The sequence below is a fragment of the Chenopodium quinoa genome, unplaced genomic scaffold (assembly GCF_001683475.1).
Source record: "Chenopodium quinoa cultivar QQ74 unplaced genomic scaffold, ASM168347v1, whole genome shotgun sequence".
Taxonomy (NCBI): domain Eukaryota; kingdom Viridiplantae; phylum Streptophyta; class Magnoliopsida; order Caryophyllales; family Amaranthaceae; genus Chenopodium; species Chenopodium quinoa.
In genome coordinates, this window is record NW_018743850.1 from 634,434 (window position 1) to 656,443 (window position 22,010).

Consider the following 22,010-nt stretch of genomic DNA (forward strand, 5'->3'; position numbering starts at 1 on the left):
AAAAACAAATGCATTTGTTGTCTTCGTGACAAAATTAATCTACCTTGCACCGTGATCAAACCAATACAGACCGCTCTCATTAAAGGGAATCTCAATTTTCCCTTTTACTCTCGCCTATAACAGTATAAGCTAAAAACATGTATGCCCCAATCTCGAGCCAAATGCCAATAAAAATAGGAGAATCCTGTGTTCTACCTTGTCTGGTCAGATTTCAAAAGAATCTGCTACTCCCTTGGTGAAAAAATTTACAGCTATATGTATACATTCAACAGTTTGTTTGAAAAAATTACGTCCTAAAAACGCTGATAGGGATAGATAGCAGTAGACTCGGTAAATTATGCAGGTTGCACACTTTCAGCGGCCAGCTTTATTCTCTGATGGTGCTCAGATACTTTGTAATCTACAATTTCATTGAATAGTTGTGAGTCCAATGTACAATCTGGCCGCCCATAAACAGCTGCTTGAACACTGGCCATGAGCTTTGCTATCTCACGACCTGAAAACCCTTCTGTTTTCCTTGCAGCTTCGCGGATCACATCTTCTGAGAGATCTTTAATGGTAATACTTTGAGGCTTCTTCCTGATTTTAAAAACTGGACCCCATTTAGATTTGGTGTCATCTTTGTTCTCATCAGAAATGTATTTGTTCAAATACAGATTCAGCAGTTTGTATCGTTCCTCTTCCCCAGGAAGTGGAAATTCAATTACATCATCAATTCGATCAGTGACAGCGTTATCAAGATCACCTGGCCTGTTAGTGGCAAGCACAAGAACGATGTCTCTTGACTGGTCTCCTGTACGGAAAAGCAACGCATTGAGAGCACTTCGCTGAGCTTCACTCATATATGTGCTGTTTCGCCTACAGCAGAGCAAGAGAGTAATTAACATTAAACACATGGAGGGATCAAGATCAATTCCTTCATTATTATTATTACTATTATTATTTTATTATTGTTTTTGTTTTCTTAGGCCACCTTGTTTATCAAGTACATATTTGGTCATCCCTCAGTCTTTAGCCCCAAGAACCAAATCTTAATGGGTCATGAATATTAAATTAAGGATGCCCTTGAAGGCAGGTTGGGATACTTCTGCGGACATCTGCAAACGTTTTCCATAAGCATTTGTTGGTTTGCCCATTTTAGGGAATGGAGATTTTTTTTTTTACCATTTCCATGAAATATATATATTTTTTTAAGAAAAATAAGCAAATTCACCAAGCAACAGAGAAACGGATTCACTTACTCACAAAGGAACGCATCAGCCTCATCAATGAAAAGCAACAATCCTTTTTTCGAATTTTTAGCCCAGTCAAATATTTCATGGATCTTGGTAACAGCTTGTGGACCCAAGGGTGCAACATCTCCTCCAGTCATCATGGCATAATCTAATCCCTGCACAATGTTTTGAAGTTAAGATAAAGGAGTAACAGCATAATACATTCACATTATTTCAAACATCAAGTGTAGAAGAAGGCAGCATGACTTGATTTCTAACTTCCTCAGCCATCTTCTGGTACTGGGATTCAGAATAAATGCTAACAGTTGCCAACCTTGGCATAGAATGATCATCCAAGTGACAGACAAAATCATTGCAATAAAATTATTTACATTTGTTTGCACTGACCATGTTCTTAAAAGCATGATTTTACATGTTCAAACTAACAGTAAGAGAGCAAAAATGATGTGCTGACACAGAAAAACCATTGTCCCACAAAAGAGAAAGGAGGGGAGACAGAACAATGGTTAAAAGGTTAATCTAAGCTCTAATTTTGCATGAGAGACTATGTTAAAGCTTTGAATCAGATATCCTCCTTATGGGAAAGCCATTCCACTAACAAAAAATGAGCCTATGTGCATAATTCAGTTCCGCAGGTGGACTGGACGTGTTGTCTGTCATCATAAATCGTATGCACTACTAACACAGGCCCAAAACAGAATGACCCAGCAGACTAGAAACTCCTTTAGGTGCATATAGCATAACATTGACAAAAGATACAGCTATTAGGGCAGAAATCTACATGTATGACAAATCTTACCGACTTTCTGGCTATTTCTCTCGCAACCAGAGTTTTCCCTGTGCCTGGAGGCCCATAAAAAAGCATGTTACGAAAGGGAGCTTGGTGAGCCTTTGTGTTAGAAGTAGCTCGTGCAAGTTGCTCAATTCTCCGCTGTAATGATGGATGAAGAACAACATTGTCAAATCCAGATCTAACAGTTGACCCTTTTGCTTCTCCAGAAGATGTAGCAGAAGTGAACAAATTTTGTTTCCTTCGTGAAGCAACTGCTGACCATGGGAACTTGGATATTGATGACTCTCGGATCAAGGATGGTTGGCCTAAAATGCGATTAATGTAACCCCACGAAACTCTAGCACCTTCTCTGCAAGCTCAATTGATGTTAGATGGAAACCCCAGGCAAATCAATCAAGTTAAGTTCACTTCATCTCAAAGTTAAAAGATATCCTATAACTCAATATATTACAATTAAGAGTTTGTCCAACTTCCAAATTTTTAATCCTTAGTCTTGACTTTTAATATTGTTCATCAATAGATTATAGTAGCAGTTATGGATCACTTTGTCCATTAGACACCTGGCCACTGTTTTAGGAACATGAGTCAATGTGATTTTCTGCTTATTTGGACTAGGTGCATATTGATGTAAAACAGAGATTGGCTACTGTAGTATTTCTTTCTATCTACAATAGACCACAGGAAGGACTCATGGTACACAATGAGTCGCTTGTAAAAGAAAGCTTTGGTGAATGTTATTACAGACAAGTTTCTCCCTTCTGGTCCTAGTATTACTAAAAAAAAATGTGGCAACTTGCGTTGGTAAAAGCTAGGTGGATGTCAGAGAATAGTGAGAAACTGTAGCTCTTGTATATTCGTTTAGCTCTGATTCTAGTGCATAGACTGTATCTAAACATTATATTGATTCAATTCTAGAGTGTTGGCAGTGATTACCAGTCCAAATTATTTCTTTACTTGATCCTAGAGAACACAGGTACATCAACATCCATTTCACTTTCTTATCGACTTTTCCATGATATCCCAATCATTAATGGATGACAATTATATGCACTTTTAAAAAGCAGTCACTCTAAATTACATGGAACCACTTATTCCATAATTGAGATGGAGATCAACATCTATTTCACTTTCTTATCGACTTTTCCATGACATCCCAATCAAATGATGTCCCATAAAAAAATGATATTTCATTAAAGGAATTACAGAAATTGAGATTGAGGGAATAGGGGGATTTCTGGTGATCCATCTAAAACACTCACTTGTTCCTTGTCAAACCTAATAATAAGAGGTAAAAAGTCACTTATAAAGTACTATGGAATCCTAAGGTGCTGCCATCAGGGGTCTTTTGAAACATCTCTATGTTGATTTGGGGAACGCTGTAATAATAAACATTAAGAAGCTTCAGATTTATGATGACACAATGAAACCTTTTCTTTAACAATGATGATGACAGGCTATGAGCATATATAAAAATATATAGCTTAGGACCTTAGGTTCTATGAAAACAAAATTGGGGAAATAAAAGAAATAAGGAGCTAAAAATTAAACATAATGTCATTTACTATAAAAAAAATTCCCATGGAGAAAAATGTCAAAGCACATATGTCAGGCTCTATGGTAAATTAATGAAGTAACATCACAGGCATAATCATACATCACAAATCTATTAAAAGAACAGTCCAGAAATGACGAGAGTGAGGGATAGCTCGAGCTTCCCTCCCGGTCCTCGAGGATCCTGAGATCGATTCTCATCACTCACCTTTGTGGCTCTCTAAACAACAAAAAATAAAAAAAAATAAAAAGAACAGTCTATACAAATGACAGCACCCTTTCTTTTCTCCGTAACAGAGAAAATATAGGTATCTGAGACCACATGCAGTGTAAAAACTCTCAGTCGCTATGAAAGCTACAGAACTTCATATGCAAGGACATGTCAATATTATGGTTTTCTTGGCCAAAAGTCAAATTAATCCTGAGCAAGCCATATACAATGCAAAACTACCATTAATTTTAAGGTTTTTTCATAGCTATTACAGTGTTTCTATTCCAACAACTCCATAAAGCATTAAATGAACCTGTGATGCTTTGCAAGAATATATATGCTGAAACAATCACCAAGAATTGACATTTATAATTGATAAGGTTAGGGCAGATACCTAGTCGTATACACTCCTGCAGCAAGAGCAGTAACACCACCAACAGTCATAAATAACTTTCTCCTATCATTTAATAACTCCCTAAGACCCCCTGCAAAAGCAGTTAAAATCTATATTGAATATACAGCATATGCAAAGAAAAAGAGAATCTAGGGCTAATTTTTGCAAGAACAAAATACTAGAGACAGCCATGATCACTATAAAATTAAGAGGGGGAAGGAGAGATATATGGAGCATCATAAAAAAAAAAAAAAAATAAAAAAAAAGAAGCAAATTAACAGCAGAAACTGACAAAACAAACATGCCATAACTAAGAGAACCCCCTTTGGATGTTGAAATTTGAAAACTTGAAACAAATATGTACCTTCACTTTTTTCCCCACGATATTCATCCACTTGTTTAATAAAGCCCATACCAACAGCCCTAAACTTCACCCCAACTCTTCAAGACATTGGTCTATCATAACAGTTGCATGAACGCCTCACACTTCTAAATATAAATAAACCAAAAGATTTCTAGCAATAGAAGAACAAGTTTAAATGCCAAGAATTCTACAGCATAAAAAAAAAATCTATTTCAAACAATTTTTGTGAGATTGAATGACACATTATAAGCAGCTATTTTGCTCGAGGCAAATGCTACAATCTAGACTTCCCTCAAATTAAGATTTGAGAAAGGTCCCAAAATGATGTACATAAATTGGCACTCTAGTAGCCAAACTAAATTAACAAGTTTACTTTATACCAATAACAGCTAAAATAAGATTAATTCTAAAACATCTCCAGATAATAGAAACTAACTTCATTAGTTTTTCCATATTTTATCAATACATAAAGCAACACACTCCAACTGGGCATTCACTAAGCTCCATCAGGTTTAAAGCCCAGCATGAAATTATAAGAATGACACATAACTCACAAACATGTCCAAACTGGAGAAGCAAAAGTCTAGGCTGACAAAGAAATCTTTAGGATAAACATCAAGGATATGGACTCCATAATAAAAAGAGCCCCCACAAGTCCAGCACAATCCTTGCCCCTTCCCATAAAAGGAAAAGGGAAACGAGGAGAGCTAACAGGCCAACTATCAGAAGAATTTGATTACAGCTATATATCAGTGAGAATAAATGAATATTAACCTTCAATATGACTAAAGGTTGTATTAATTGCTGCGAGCCACTTGTCTTTTTCGCCATCCATCATTTTTCGGAGTATGTTCTTGTTGTAATCCTCAGTCAGCTTTGCTTCGTGAACCCGGGCTTCAGCTTCTGCCATGGCTTTGACACGTAGAGTCTCCTGTTCAATTTTAGCTCTCTCTTTTTCAGTTTGGCGTTGTCGAGCCTGAATCTGCTCTTCAGTTTTTTGCTTTTCTTGTTCTTGACGTATGGCAGCTTCCTCTTGCATTTTTATCATTTCAGCATTGTTTTGCCTCTGTTTTTCATGTTCTCTCTGCAAGAATTACGACTCTCTATTAAACTATGTCCTTCCCACTTTTTTTTTTTTTTTTTTGGACAAATAATACAGACGTTGAGATAGTTGATTTTTTACATCACAATGCAACCTGAATATAATAAACAAGTTTCCATCCTAAATACTGGTAAGCTAGAGAAAAGAAAAGTACAGGTGAAGATTTAGCAGGCAATGTTTAATAATTCCATATGCACATGTTTGTGTAAAAAGAAAGAGATTGTTTAACCCACCTGCATCCTATCTCTGGCCATCTTATCTTCTTCTCGCTTTACTTGGGCTAACACCCGGGACTGTTCTTCAACCAATCGTCTTTGTTCTTCAGCCATATTTTGCTGCCCCTCCTGCCAAACAAGGGGTTGTTGTTAAGTGCTTGTAGCATTAAAATACATTTTATTTCATATACATAATCATATACCTCTTGTGCAAGCTGAAATTACAAAGCTAGAGAATGGCAGAGTTGTTCACAAGCTATGATATTGAAAAGTAGATTGAAACATACAATGCCTCAAATGTGAGAAACTCCTCTCATACTAGCATTCTCTTTTGGGGCATTACAGAAGACATTATGCTTAATTAACCAATGTTCAAGGTGAACAGGTAGAGCATCAGGGGAGAAAACAATAAATACATAAAAAATTAAGAAACTCAAACAAATGAATTGATATAGCAGCAGATGGAGCATTGAATTCTTCATAAAAGCACCTGTACTGTAACACCTCCATACATCTCTACTAGGAGGAGTCAAGTGAGATTGGCAGAAAAAACCAAGGCGAGAAATTACTTTCCCGTTTAAGAAGTCCATCACAGATTGTTTCTATGATTCCACAAAACTAATGATGTATCAGGCAACTGCCTTCATTCTCAAGTGTCAAATTTTGAGAAGAAGACATATGGCTTGAAGGAGCAAATAGATGGCATTACAAAACTTGCCAACTTTCATCTGCCATTCAGGACAGAACTAGTAGCAAGAATTATTTTGGCTCCCTTGTCTATTTCTCAATTTCGAATAAAAACACCTTGCTGGCACAAGACTAAACTGGTGAAATCAAGTGCTTTTCATTGCATATGAAATTATGAATGAATACGAAACTTCACTAAAATCAATTTCTGTCAACATATCAGTCAATAATTAGAAATTTAGAATCAAGTGATACTACACGTTTCCGACCATTAGGGGTAAGGAGTCAAATTCCTACAACTACTTCCGCTCTTAATTCGATAATAGCACATTGTACACTATACTATACTAGCAGCTCTCTAAAGCAATAATCGACAAATGCTCGTGTAAATTTAGATTATATCCTCAATATTATCAGTTGTTTGAGCAAATCATCCAATATATAATCAACAAATTGAATATAAACAAAGAATTGCAAAAAATGAACTCACAATGTCACGCTTAATTTGGTGCAACTCCATCATTAATTTATCATTCTCCAACTCAGCCAATCTCGTTTTCTCTTGCGCCCTCATTATACGATACAACTATTTCAAACAACATCAAACCAAAATTAATCACACCAAAAACAAATAAATCGATATTTACTTCAAAAAAATTTAAAAATTAGTAACCTAGAAGTACCAACATCTTTAGAATACGAAGAACTGTTCATTTCACGAAGAGCTTTAGCGGCTCTCTCAAGCCCATCAGGATCGAATCCAGAAGACCGACCACTCGATTCATCGTCGGCGGAATTACTCGCCGGCGCCGGAGAGGTTTTATCATCAGATTTGGAGTCATTTTCCGGCGAAGATCGGGAATATGAGAAAGGATTAAACCAAGATGAACCTTCAGCGTAGGAAGGATTAGAGGCCGTTGAAAATCCGGCGGCCACAGCTGCCGTCGCCATTGTTGCGCAGGTTGATAGCTTGATGGAAGACATTGTAGAGGAGAGAGAAATTGTTAGGGTTTAATGGAGTTTGAAGCGGTTTAAGGAAGAAATGAGTGAGAAGCCATTGTTTTGGGAGGAAAAGAGGGGTTTAGGGTTTAAGCAGAGGAAATGAGGGTTGAAGAATGATGCTGAAAGTTTGAGAATGTGGGACTTGGGGAAAAAGAAAGGGTTGTCGGGGGGACCCGCATTGTGACGGCGTTAGTGGGGATTATTTTTCACCGGTAAGGCGGTAGCAACATTTTTTTTTTTTTTTTTATTTTATAAAGGTGCGGTAGCAGCATTTAGGCTAACAATTTTTATACTTCGTATTTTTTTTGAGGAGAAGATTTGGTCGGAACCTCTCACGTGGTAATTCGTCATGATTTGGATCTTTGAGAGTTAGAGAAAAGGGTAGCCGAATTTTCACCTAAATATTTTTATTAGAGTTTTATCCTACAACTTCACTAAATCAAACTTTGTTTAGTAGGCTAACTAGTAAGACCCCTCTCAATGGTGAGCAAAAAAAATGCTCACCCACTCTCTCTCTACCCACTTTCTCTCAACAAATCAGTTTTGCTCATGGGCAAATTTTTTCACATTTTCTCTCCCAATAGTGAGCAAAAAAAATGCTCACCCACCACTCTCTCTCTTATTTTTTCAATACCCCACCATTACTTTCTCTCTCCTACACAACACTTCTTTATTTATTAATTTCATTTATATTTTAACAATATTACTCCAAATAAATAAAAACTAGTTTAAATTTGTGTAACTTATTTTTTTTTATTTTTGTCTTTTTTATCGTTAAAATTTGTCGTAAAATTAAGTACGTTATATGAAATAATTGTAAAAAAAGCTCAAAATTTCTTAAATGTTTTTATTTATTTTAAAAGCGGTACAATACTATAAACCAATTACATTTGCAACGTCATGCGTAATTAAACTTAGGAAATAAAATAAACACAACAATTAAAAAAAACTCGACTGCGTACGGAAAAGTAGCTACGCCATAGTACTTGGCCTTATTTAAGTCGTGCTAATTTCTCCCTAATTACGTGGCCCGTATCGTTGCCAAATATGTTCGACTAAATCACGTTTCAGAGATAGATGAATTTCTCTGTCACGGAGGGAAGCTTTTCGCTGTAGAAATGCGTTGAAGTCAAAGTTGGTAGGTCGGCCTACGTTGAATTCAAACGGTGGCGTTGTAGATGTTGATGCTGGTGTTGATTCTTGTTGATCTTCTTCGTAGAAGGCTCTTAGAACTTCGGCTCGAGTGTAGTTGTGGCGCTCATCTTCAACAATCATGTTGTTCATAATGATACATGCTTTCATTATGTCTCGCAGTATGTCCTCATCGTACGCCAGTGACGATTTTCGTATTATTGCAAATCGAGCTTGCAAAACACCGAATGCTCTTTCAACGTCCTTTCGAGCAGCAGCCTGGTGGTCAGCGAACAATTTATCTTTTTGAAGTTGAGGGGTTGTGATACCCCGAACAAAAGTTGCCCACTTCGGATAAATACCATCGGCTAAGTAATATGCCATGATGTATTCATGGCCGTTAACGGTAAAATTTACCGGAGGAGCTCGACCATGCAGAACCTCATCGAACACTGGGGAACGGTATAACACATTAAGGTCATTACAAGATCCAGGAATACCAAAGAAGGAATGCCATATCCATAAATCCTGATCTGCAACGGCTTCCAGTATTGGCGTTGCTTTCTTGTTCCTACCGGCGTACTGCGCTTTCCAAGCCGTTGGACAGTTCTTCCATTCCCAATGCATGCAATCAATGCTGCCTATCATGCCTGGAAAACCACGCAGTTCATTTTGATGCAGTATTCTGGCCAATTCATCAGTTGTAGGGTTTCGCATGTACTCGGTTCCGAACTGATCAATGACCCCGGTACAAAAACGTTGAAGGGCAACTTGAGCGGTTGACTCACTGATCCGAACGTATTCATCCACGGCGTCCGCAGCCATGCCGTAGCTTAACATTCTTATCGCCGCTGTACATTTTTGCAGAGGTGATAAACCTAACCTTCCAGTTGCATCCCTACGCTGCTGGAAGTAAACATCACCTTCAACGACCTTGTTCATTATACGTACAAACAAAGGTCGTTGCATACGAAATCTTCTTCTAAATTGGGTGGTGTTGTACACAGGATTATCGGAAAAGTAATCATTAAACAACCTGGCATGTCCAATTTCCCTATCTCTTCTATTCGTACCCCCTCTAGGTTTTTTTGAAGTGTGTTGGGATTGTGTTTGGGGCATGAGGACAGATGGGGTTGGTATGTGAAGAGTTCATCAACAAGTTGATCATATTCTTCAGTATTTGAAGAAGATGAGCTTGAACTTGAGCTTGATGACGGTCTAGAATACATCTCGTATTAATATTGTTACTTGATGAATGGGTGTGGTTGTGGATATGTGCCATGCCTACTATATATAGCAAAAATATCAAATGAATATGTGGTTACAAATCTGAATGACCACACCAAGTAAAGGAATCAAATTTTCAACCACGGAATAGGTATACTATGCTAGTTGACAGTGACAAGTTTTGAGTGCAATAATGTCGGTATCAATGACACAAAGGTAAATCATTCTGATAAAGTGAATATAGGAAAACGTGGTTATACAATGACAAAGAAATATTGAAATTATGTCGGTATCAATGACACAAAGGTAAAGCATTCTGATAAAGTGAAATCAGAAAAATGTGACTACACAATGACAAAGATTTAAAGCAATTATGTCGGTATGAATGGCAACTTAAATAAACTTGTTAAACAACTTGTCATTCAATATTGGAAAATCAGAATACAAGTGTACATCTTACATTGAAATTAACCACACCACTAATACAACTTAAAAATAAAAGACTAAATTGCGCTTAATAAATAAAAGACTACAACCAAACATGCTTAAAAGCCTTGTAATTTACCCAGTAAAAAATTCTTGTACGACTCTTCTTCAGGAGTGAGTGGCGTAGGCGAATTCTTCAGAGCTTGCACCATATCAAACCAGGTTTTCATCTTATGAATGTCAAGTTCCTCCCTTTTCCTCTGTTCCTTGTCTTTTTCAATTTTGATCCTCTCTTCCTTCAGAATGGCCTCCCTCTCGCGAATTGTAGCGAATTCCTTCATTCGTTCGCTAAGCTCAAACGAACCACTTTCTGTTGCTACTGCTTTCCCTTTACGCTTCGCCTTTGCTTTCTTGACACCCTCGGGTCGTTGTAAACCGCCAGATGAAAAACCATATGTAGGGGTTTCATCCCCTACATCATCTCTGGACCTCTTCCCACTTCCAGCACTACCTTGCTCCTCATCATCACAAGCGGCTTTTCTTTCCTTCAATGACATTGACCATCTCAGTTTTGGTCTCCACTTTGGATCCTTGTTAAGCATTTCAATTGCGTGAGGAAAAGTGAAATTGCGACCTTCGGCGACATGAAAAAGCTTCGCCGCACTTTTCATACGGTCAGCTTCATTGTAACCACTCCCTCCCTCCAGAAGTCTACCTGCTTCATCATAGCAAGATATCCATTGCAGTGTGTCCGCTGCCAACCTTCTCCAGTGCGACGTCAGACTCTTAATAGGTCTTGGCGGAATTATATGCGGCTTCTGCGTATGCAAAGTTTGATATGCTGCGTGTACATTGCGCCATAGGCTAGTTGCTTTTTGGCTTGTACTTTTAATAGCATCCTCGCTAATCTGCAAGTACAACCCAATCAGAGCTTCATCTTCCGCAACAGACCAAATACGGGTAGCTCGTGCAGGAACCTGGTTGGGTTCCAGTATGCGAACTGGTGGAGGAGGATACTGCGACGTCTCTGGTACGCTTTCCTCTTCGCTCTCATCGAAGAGTGTGTTACTACCAAGATCAGTTTCAGATGTACGATCTTCATTAGCAGGGTTTTGTAGGGGAACCTTAGTGGGTGTCTGATGCAGTGGAGGTGGTTGCGAAGACATATTGCCCATTCTTTGCAAGAACAATTGAAACTCGGGATTAGTTAGGAAATCATCACTAAAACCCGAAAATTGTTGACGGAAATTTGGGTTGTTTGGATCCATTAAAAGATTCTGCATCAAAAAACAAAAGATAAATATCGTTACAAACATTTACTCAAAAAACAAATTAAAATGATAACAAATCCAAAAAAATATCAACAACTTTCTTCAATTGCATAATGCAATTACATTACATGCTATACAATATTTTTTTTTCCTCACAAAATAACATATATACTAATTTTAGCACATAACTACATGTACATATTAAAAAAAATAATTAACCAATACTTGCAACACTTTAAGAACTATAAATTTAGAAATTTATTGAGAAAATATACACAACTTTGTTTAATTACATAATGCAATATAATTTCGTGGCCTATAATATTGATTTTTTTTCAAAAAATCACATATATACTAAATATATTACGTAACTACATTTATATATAGCAAAAAAAATTAACCAATAATTGCAACACCTTAATAACTACAAATTTAGTAATTTATGGAGAAAATATACACAACTTTGTTTAATTACATAATGCAATTTTATTTCGTGGCCTATAATTTTTTTTCCATAAAATCACATATATACTAATTTTATTACGTAACTACATTTATGTATAGCAAAAAAAAATTAATCAATAATTGCAACACTTTAATAACTACAAATTTAGAAATTTATGGAGAAAATATACACAACTTTGTTTAATTACATATTGCAAAATAATTACATGGCCTACAATTTTATTTTTTAAAAAAAAATCACATATATACTAATAATATAAAAAAAAAATTTAAAAATTAAAAAAAAAAAATTGTTACCTGAATATGGGTGAATTGCAACAATAGTATTCTTCTACAAATTTAAAATACTTTTAAGAAAATTAAAATGTGGAGGATTTAAAGTGTTTATGAAATTATATCAAAATATATCAAAATGCATGTCTATTTATAGAGAATTTAATTTTATGACCGTTGGTAATTTTTTTTTTTTTTTTTTACAAAATATATTTTTCAGAAAATAGATTACAAAAATATATATCCGTTGAAAACAGCTAGTATTTTCTGATTGGCTAGCAAACTGCACCCGCCACGTGTCGCATCCACATTCGTTCCCTCGCTGCACGCGTCAGATGCTCAAGATTTTTTTTTTTTAAAAATCCGCAACCTCAAAATGACGCGTTTTGAGGTGCGCCTTTGAGGGAGCTTCATCAAAACGCGTCGTTTTGATGCTTGTTTGTCCGAATTTTTTTGGTTGGTCAGCCAGGTGTGGGCCCCACAAGGGTTACTGTTCATCAATAAAAATGCTCAAGTTTTGAGCTTTTTTGGTTTTGCTCATGGGATTTTTTTTTGCATTTCACCAATTTCTCACCATTGTGGTTGATGATAATTTTTTTTCCTCACAAAAAAAGCTCATGAGCAAAAAAATTCCTCACCATTGCTAGTGCTCTAACATGGCTCTTGTCAAAAAAAAACTTGTAACATGGCATTATTATTTTTACTAATTGGTACTATTTTTCCACTTACAACCCCACTTGCTCACTTTATATCTCTCCTTTATTCCTCATCAATAATTGTGTCCACCTATGTACATAAATTTAAGCCAGCTTCTTTTGTTGGTATTTGAGGTAATCTAAAACTAAAATCTGATAAATTTCACGATTTTCAATAGTTTAAACAAATATTCTTGTGGGGTCTTGTTGGATTCATCTCGATTTTTATTTTCTAAATTATTTTTTAATTGCGACGTTTTGACTTTTTATGCTTGTCAATATATAATTTCAACTATTTTAATCTCTTATTAGATAAGGAAAACATATAAAGCTTAATATGAAAATATAGATCGTGACGAACCTAACAAAATTTCACATGACTATATTTTGCTTAACAATAAATCAATAGAGTGGTTAAATAAGATAACGTGAATAGAACACTTTCCCAATGATTGCAACAAAAAAGTGAGCAGAGGAAATATGTCATTTTTATATATTTTTTGTACTAAGCAGCTAGAGATATTTTATTTACAATAATAACATTAAAATTTGTGCAAAAGGGAAATAAGATAAATATTTAGAAATGGAAAGAGTATTAACTCAATTTGAGTTACATTCAATTTAAACAAAGTATTATATAAAATGATAACATGATTTTAGTTTTTGTTTGCTTGTGATTAAAATCTTAAATTACATATTACAAAAAAAAAAAAAAAAAAAAAATTATGAAAACTTTGCCTAGATTGCATAAGGTAATTATTTCGAAACATTTACAAACTTTTTTTGTTTTTGACGAAAAGCAACAACATTTTATTAAAATTCAAGGGCTTCCAAGTCAGCCATTACAATATTGTGAACCTCTTAAGGATATTCCTCCGGCCACACACCAACTATCAAAAGTAAAGCTCAACTTAGCTAGACAATGGGCAACTCTAAGGAAACAATCTGACACTCATGAGTCAAACGCAAAATGTAATCAACAATACAGCTACATTCAGAGGAAGACTTGTGAGCTTTCTTCAAGTGATTAAAAAGTTTGATATTGTCTGTCTCAAGAATAGATCTCTTGAACCCCGCTTCCATTGCAGTGACTAGCGAGTGCCTCTTAGCGGTTGCTTCCCCCACATCCGTCCCCATCCTACCTCTTATCTATCTTCACATAGCACGCCATAACTACATTTCCATGGCTATCTCTCAAAACTCCTCCCAGTCCAGTGAACTGGTCATGAGAAAAAAGCCACATCAGAGTTGATCTTGTAAGTACCATTTTCAAACAATACCAACACTCGTTGTCTGCTCATACTCACCAACCAAACTCACTGCCTTACAAATAACGTCCTCTGCATCAATTTTTTTCCGGTCAAAAACCCACTTGTTGTGTCACAACCAAGTTCCCCACACAAGACTCCAAAAAAAATCCACCAATCAGAATTCTTAATTAACAATCGAAGATTTTGCACCACGCAGCCCAGCTCTTACCCACTATTGAGTCCACATCTAACCTGGGGGTCTTAATTAACCTCCCTTCATTAAGCAATGAGATGCATCACGCCCTCCTCACCTTCACCGCACATTGAGCAAGTAGCATCAGTTAAAAAACCTCTCCTTTTAAGTTGAGTATTCACCGCAAGGCTCTCCGATCCCTAATTAATCTCTATCCAAAAAGTTTTATTTTTGGAGGGACATTAGCATGCCAAATGCTCTTCATCAAATTTTGCACTGTTAAAGAAGTGAAATTCTACACATTTATTTCTATTGGATTTTTTTTTTTTTTTTTTTTTTTTTTTAAAAAAAATGTACTAACTTTGGGATATTTGGAGGTATTATTGACCTCAACACAATAATTATTATGCGTTCATACTCTATACCATTCAGTATTTCATTTTCTCAATCCAATCTACTTTTGCAATGATACAAGTATTTTCATGCCCTAAGTTAATTTCACCCCAATAGAAAAAAGGAAAAAAAATATATGTATAAGAGTTTAAATTTTACCACAGAAAACATAATATTTTATGTATCTTTTTAACTATTAAGTTGTTCCCCTCTAGTCACTGATCATTATAGAATTTTGGCTACAGATATTTTTATTTATCATTAGGGAATTGTAAAAATATAACAATTACACGGTAAATAGTGCATAAAATTATTATTATTTTTTTTTTTTGGATAATTTAAAATAGAAGGTTTGAGGGGGAAAAGGAGTTTTATAAAAAAGTCATTTTTCTTGAAAATACAAAATTACAATAAAATGACTTTTTTTTTTTTGACAAGGATAAAATTTAAAAAATTACCATTAATCGAAGTATGTAGAACGATTTCCCTAAAAATTGCTTAATTGTAAATTAATTCCCTATTTGCGTCGGTTTTAAAACTTATTCGATTGATAGAAGCTTTGTGTTATTTTTTTATTTTTAGGTTCAGCAAAGAACCGCTAACGGTGATAGCAGTTCTATACTTATACAACTGTTAACGTTGTTAGCGGTTCTTGTATTTGGTTTTAACCTGTGAGGTTTCCTTAGACAAGAACCGTTAACGACGTTAGGGTTTTATAAGTATAGAACCACTATCATCGTTAGCAGAAGCACAAAATTTCTACCAATCTTACGTGGACAATATTTTAGGTAAATCTCCCGAAGTATGCGTAAGGCAAAAAAAAAAAAAAAAAAAAAAAACTTGAATTTTCTAATATATATATATATTTTAAAAGTATTTTATTGAATAAAGAAAAGAAGAAAAGGTGGTTTCGCAAACTTTCAGTGGTGCACTTGTGCTACGCTTCGTCTGAAATGTGGATATTCAATTCGGTTGTTCTCCCCAAAAGACCGCTTTTCATGGTTATTCCTCATCCGTAAAAGGTAAACCCTCATCTTCCGATCCCTCTTTTTTTTTTTTTTTTCTTTTTCCATGATTAATTATGTTGTTTATGCCTATTATTTTATTTGTTATTTTTATTTTTATGCAATACTATGTGATGAACTGAGGATTATAATTGATATGTTCATTTGTTTTTGTGAAATTGTTGGTAAAATAGCAAAACCCAAAATTTTCATTAATACTGAATAACAAACATTACATTACATAAATAAGATCACAATTACAATAGATCATTTGATGATGGTATACACATAATAATTAAGAACACAATTACTAGTCATCTGATAATGGAATACACATAATTCTTGGCTAATTGCACTGAAAATTGGAAATGTACTTAAATTGACTGATAAATTGCACAAGAGAACTTCCTTGGAATAATTATGATGGGTGTACACAGAATGCTGCTTTCACCGTCTTTACACATGGTAGGATAATTTAGTTACTATAACTCCATTACTGCAATTTGAGCATATAGCCTGTTAAACACCCAAACAAATGAAATACTTTTCAGTTACAAAATAAAATGTAAAGAATATAAGAAATAACCATGCATGTGATATTAGTGTAGGAAAATTAATCAAAATTTGGCTGTTAATTATGGGTTATTAGCAACTTTAGCTGGTGGGTATTTGAAAGGGCAGCTTAATTGAGTTTTATATACTACCAAGTATGCCACAAATTTCAGTTTTAGAACTGATGCTTGTGAAAAGTGTGCTATGTTGGGTTGATAAAACAGTGGACAAATGGTTAGCTTTATATTTTCTCCATTACTTTATAAAAGACTAGGAACTATAAAGCGAAAAGAGGAAAAGGCGTTGGATACGTGATATTGGAGTATCATCATCCATTCTAGTCCATCTAATTATTAGGAATCTTAAAAGATAAGCTGGTTGGATTTGCAAGTTGCAAGCACACGAAACACAGGATATATTATCCAAAATCTATTTGAATGTCAAATGAGTTCTTTTTTTTTTTTTTTGGTAGTTAGTGAGGGATTTTGATGTGTATTTTGACGGTTTATATTTGATGGAAGGATTTGAGTGATTTTAATGGTGGAAATTTGAAAGATAGTCTTAGAAGGCAACGACTTCTAAGTTTGATTTTAGGAGTAACGATCCCAAAACCCTAGTTAACAACTAGTTTGAACCTTAACAAAGTTCTCTTCAAGCAAAAGCTCAATAATCTCAAATTATAATTCATAAAACATCCTGTTAAAATAATTGACATACAACTAGTATATATAGGAAAAATAAATCTATCCTACTTGCCCTGCAAGCAAACTAAATAAAAAGCCCTAATAATTAATTAATGAACCAAGAGAGCCCACTAATTAATTAACACAACTTTGGAAGCCCAAGGCCCCATAACTACTACTAAGAAAATAATAAAAACATTATTAAAAACTCACTTGTAAAACCCCTACTTTAAGAGTAAGGTAAAACCAAGAGAGTACCTAAATAAAGCAATAAAAATAGTTATAAGGAAGGGGACTCGATTCACATCATTCCCTCCCTCTTAAAAAAAAAACTTGCCCTCAAGTTTCGTTCGGAAGACAAGGTACCAAGTCACTAGCCCTCATAGTAGCGCAAATTCCCGCTCCAAGAAGTACTTGAAAAGTATCATAATTCTCCCTATGCACAATCTTGAAAGGTCCTTCCTCTAATGGTTCATTCTTACCTCTAGAATTATTAAAGATTTTTTGAGCATTTAAAGATAAGAAAACATACTCACCAATCTCAAAAGGGTGTTGGTTTCTCAATGACAACATATTAGCCCTTCTTTCCTTTTTGTTAAGTTTAGGCATAATCAACAACTCTCTAGCAGGAGCTTGAATAGGTGGCGCCTTAGGGGGTAAAGGATGTAATTGGACTCTCTTATCCCCAACCTTCACTGAATAAACATTTGTAACACCATTAAATAACACCCCTCGATCATATTGCCAAGGACGACCCAAGAGTATAGAACAAGCAGTCATAGGTAAAATATCACACCATACACTATCAGAATATGAACCCATGGAAAAGTTCACCAAAGCTTGCCTTTTAACCTGTAGTCCATCTCCATCATGTAACCAATTAAGCTTGTAAGGAGTAGGATGGTCCCTAGTAGAAAGATTCATAGTGTCAACCAACTTAGTAGATGCAACATTGGTGCACGATCCCGTATCTATAATCAACGAGCAACTCCTATCACCCACTTTGCATATAGTATGGAACAAATTTTCCCTTTGCTCATGTGTAGTAGGAGGAACAAAATTAGCATGCAAAACTCTCCTTAAGATACCGATATGGTGATGTTCAGGTTCAGGAGTAATCTTTTCTTGACCCTCAAACTCTTCAAAATCAAACTCTTCCTCTGTATTGAGCAAACATGTACTCTCCTTCTCTTTCTCTTCTTGGTCAAGATAAGCCAACAACATTCTATGTTCCTTCTTGGATACCGTCACTTTGTTACCACAATCTCTAGCAATGTGTCCCATGCCTTGACACTTGAAACAAACTTTTTTTGCCAATGCAGCTTGTTCGGGAGTAACAACAATCATCTTCCCTTCATTGTTTGAATTGTTAGAGTTGATATTCGAACCCTCACCATTAAAGAATGACTTCCTCTCCTTGAAATAAGAAATTTTCTTTTCTTTCTCCTGTTTCTCAAATCTCTCTGCCAACCTTAAGACATCATCAAAGAACACATAATTTGATGTTTCCACCTTGTGAGAAATCGAAGGTGTTAACCCTTTTATGTATCGTCCAATCTTCATCTCCTCTTTTTCCTGCAAATCACAAAGCATGCACAATTTCTCAAACTCTTTAGTGTATTCAGCGACACTAAGATTCTTTTGTTCAAGATGATTCAACTTCAAGAATTGATCTTGGATAAATTCTCGTGGTAGGAACCGTTTCCTTAATTGTCTCTTCAACTCGTTCCAAGTATTAATTCGTGGCTCATCTTCTCTCAATCTCTTGGCACGTAAATTCTCAAACCATAGAGAAGCATATCTCGTCAGTTTTAGGTTTGCACCCTTGTAGGCTTTTTGCTCATCAAAACCTTTATAATCAAAGACCTTTTCCATCTGACGAACCCAATCTAAAAAGTCTTCGGCATCCCCATCACCTGTAAATTCCGGAAGTTCCAACAACTTCAAATCTCGATCATTGTCAATTGGAAAATTTCTCATGATTCCCCTAGGTTGTTCGTTGTTGATTATTCTTCCTTCCCCAATCACTTGAGTAGACAAAGTTTCAACCCTTTGATTGGTTTGAGCAATTTCTTGTGTACTCTTCTCAATTTTCTCATTCATTCGTTCAAGACTCGCATTAAAATTTCTCATCATATCAACAAGCATAGTATCAAGATCCTTCTTTGTTAAAGTACTCATGATGTCGAAATAATATTCAGAAAATTAAACACAAGTCTCAAGTTCTCTCATCAACAAATAAAACCTGTGTCCACAACTATTATGCGCGCGTCAATAAGTAACCACAATTTTAACAATTATACGATATCAATTAACTGAATTCCCAAAGAGTACTTTTTGCTTCACAAACTTAATGAAGACACGTATATAGCAATGTAGTGTAATCTTTGGCAGCAAAGTAAATCAATGATGATTGATGACACAACTTTTAATAAAATTAATTCAATATTTTGGAAGCAAGTCTGTTAACTCACCAAGTAAATTAAAAAGCACTCACCAACAAATAAAATAGGAGTTACGAGTACCTTTTGCACAACAAACTAGTAACCGATGAATTCTGCAATTTATCCGTTTGGCGTACGAATGTTTTTTTTTTTTTTTCCAATCAACAAGATCGATCGTGTAAGTGGAGGGGACTTACAAACCTGGCTCTTATACCAATTTGATGTGTATTTTGACGGTTTATATTTGATGGAAGGATTTGAGTGATTTTAATGGTGGAAATTTGAAAGATAGTCTTAGAAGGCAACGACTTCTAAGTTTGATTTTAGGAGTAACGATCCCAAAACCCTAGTTAACAACTAGTTTGAACCTTAACAAAGTTCTCTTCAAGCAAAAGCTCAATAATCTCAAATTATAATTCATAAAACATCCTGTTAAAATAATTGACATACAACTAGTATATATAGGAAAAATAAATCTATCCTACTTGCCCTGCAAGCAAACTAAATAAAAAGCCCTAATAATTAATTAATGAACCAAGAGAGCCCACTAATTAATTAACACAACTTTGGAAGCCCAAGGCCCCATAACTACTACTAAGAAAATAATAAAAACATTATTAAAAACTCACTTGTAAAACCCCTACTTTAAGAGTAAGGTAAAACCAAGAGAGTACCTAAATAAAGCAATAAAAATAGTTATAAGGAAGGGGACTCGATTCACATCAGATTTGGGACAGGATAAGGAGTTGCATGTACTGTGGACTGTGGTCAGGAACTAAGGAAGTACTTACGTGTATGATGTATTATGGAATACAAGATTGGCATCCATAAAATTAACTTCCAGTGCTCTTTCTGTTTCATGGTTACATCCTCATGTGCAGTACATAACGTATAGTTTAAGGTAGTTGATTGATTATCATGCTTGTTAGAAGGTGGATAGACAAGAGTGATCTGTTTTCTCTCAAAACTAAAGGAGAAGCTGCTCAAGATCCTATGCTTTTAAGTATTGCCTATGAACAATGACAATTATTCAATATGAATTAATTTAGGAAGTTATGACTGCATGAGTTGTGATGCATGCAATGTATGGTGGCAAGTGATTGCTGTTTTAGTTGATCAGTCAAGAGCAAGATTAAGATTACCTTCATTTGCAGATTTTGATGTTTAGCCATTGTTTCCAGTTGACCTATAAGGATATGGGACTTGACCTTGCTCAATGCTTTTAACATCCTCAACAAGAATTTCATAGTGCCTTTTTACTTCTTCTGGAGATTTTCCAACAACATTGGCTACCTTTTGCCAGCGGTCTTGGGTGTCCTTATCATATAAAGCCAAGGCCTTTTCGAACAGTTTGTTTTGCTTGGTTGTCCATGAGGAGTTGGAACTGCATGATGCCATCTGTGACTGTAAAATGACTTATTGAAGTCTTGGTGTTTCTGGACGTATAGGACGAATGAGGTTAGGGGTTTTTTTTTTTTTTTGGTTGACAATCCAAACGTTCAAGGAGGAATTGAGCAGCAAAAGAATTGTGACCGGATAAAAGGACTAGTCACTTTAGTACAGGAAGACTCCTTGGATTGAGGATGGGAATGGTTTGAGATTAACAGAGTTACCTCCTTATAAACTGGAGGAAAAGTTGTTTGTGGGGTTAGTCCCAGCTGTGAGAATCCTGCAAAAGGTATTCCAAGTGGTGACCCTTCCCTCTTTTGAAACCACAAATTGATCAGGCCAACGAGCGTCTGTATAGGACATACTGTTCCTGAGCCAGATTATCTTGTTTATCATATAATAGCAGACTAATTCTCTTCGCATTTATCATTAGTTGCTAAGTTTCCTAGTTTTTTTTATTTCCTGATGATAATTTAATCCCCACTAGTGTATTCTCCATTAACCCTCGTCATTTATTTCCATGCTGTTTTTTTTTGGTATGTTCCCCAGAATGATACCCAACTCAATGTGCCTGATTTCCAACCTATTTTTTGGTAAATATCTCCTCTTTTTCTCCCAGTGGCCTGTGTTAAACTTTTTGTTGGGTTTAGTTCACATATATTGATGCAATCCACTTGCCCAGGACTTAAATGTGGTACTGTGTATAATCCTAGATGCAGTCTAATAAAGAATATGCTACTAAATATCAAAAAATTTATTTTCATGGTAGAGCTGATTATGTGAAGTACAAATGTATTGCAACTTGTATCCGAAATTTGCTTTCTGTAGATTCTCCTTATTGAAACAGCGAGGGTAATGACCTGTGGCAAAGGAGTCTGAATAGACACCCTTATGGCTTCACTCTCTGGCTCTCCTAGTGTTTGGACAAGGAGCCAAATCTAATGGAGTGATAATGAAAAGCCAAAAGCTAAACTAGAGATCATTATCATAATATAATTGTTCTTTTTATGAATTGCTCAAGTGAGAGCAGCAGCATCTTCTTAGCAACCAAGCATCAATA

At 35.4% G+C, this 22,010-nt stretch overlaps 4 protein-coding genes across 4 annotated transcripts; all 4 read right to left on the minus strand.

Annotated features, from left to right (window-relative positions):
• Window positions 1-168: 168 nt before the first annotated feature.
• Window positions 169-7,536, minus strand: LOC110685803 (ATPase family AAA domain-containing protein 3-like). The gene is made up of 8 exons (XM_021862329.1): window positions 7,240-7,536; window positions 7,043-7,138; window positions 5,884-5,994; window positions 5,323-5,632; window positions 4,185-4,275; window positions 2,035-2,377; window positions 1,242-1,390; window positions 169-858 (listed from the first exon to the last, which is right to left on the minus strand). The coding sequence occupies exons 1-8, from the start codon at window positions 7,534-7,536 to the stop codon at window positions 336-338; spliced, it is 1,920 nt and encodes a 639-aa protein (XP_021718021.1). The 3' UTR covers window positions 169-335.
• Window positions 7,537-8,571: 1,035 nt separating this feature from the next.
• On the minus strand, window positions 8,572-9,627 carry LOC110686245 (protein ALP1-like). Its single transcript, XM_021862865.1, has one exon. The coding sequence runs from the start codon at window positions 9,625-9,627 to the stop codon at window positions 8,572-8,574; it is 1,056 nt and encodes a 351-aa protein (XP_021718557.1).
• An 830-nt stretch (window positions 9,628-10,457) lies between these two features.
• Window positions 10,458-14,179, minus strand: LOC110686246 (glutathione S-transferase T3-like). Its single transcript, XM_021862866.1, has 2 exons — window positions 13,985-14,179; window positions 10,458-11,615 (listed from the first exon to the last, which is right to left on the minus strand). Exons 1-2 carry the CDS (start codon window positions 14,177-14,179, stop codon window positions 10,458-10,460), a joined length of 1,353 nt encoding a protein of 450 aa, XP_021718558.1.
• Window positions 14,180-16,068: 1,889 nt separating this feature from the next.
• Window positions 16,069-21,584, minus strand: LOC110685804 (protein RADIALIS-like 3). Its single transcript, XM_021862330.1, has 2 exons — window positions 20,704-21,584; window positions 16,069-16,398 (listed from the first exon to the last, which is right to left on the minus strand). Exon 1 carries the CDS (start codon window positions 20,957-20,959, stop codon window positions 20,726-20,728), a length of 234 nt encoding a protein of 77 aa, XP_021718022.1. The 5' UTR covers window positions 20,960-21,584; the 3' UTR covers window positions 16,069-16,398; window positions 20,704-20,725.
• Window positions 21,585-22,010: the final 426 nt, after the last annotated feature.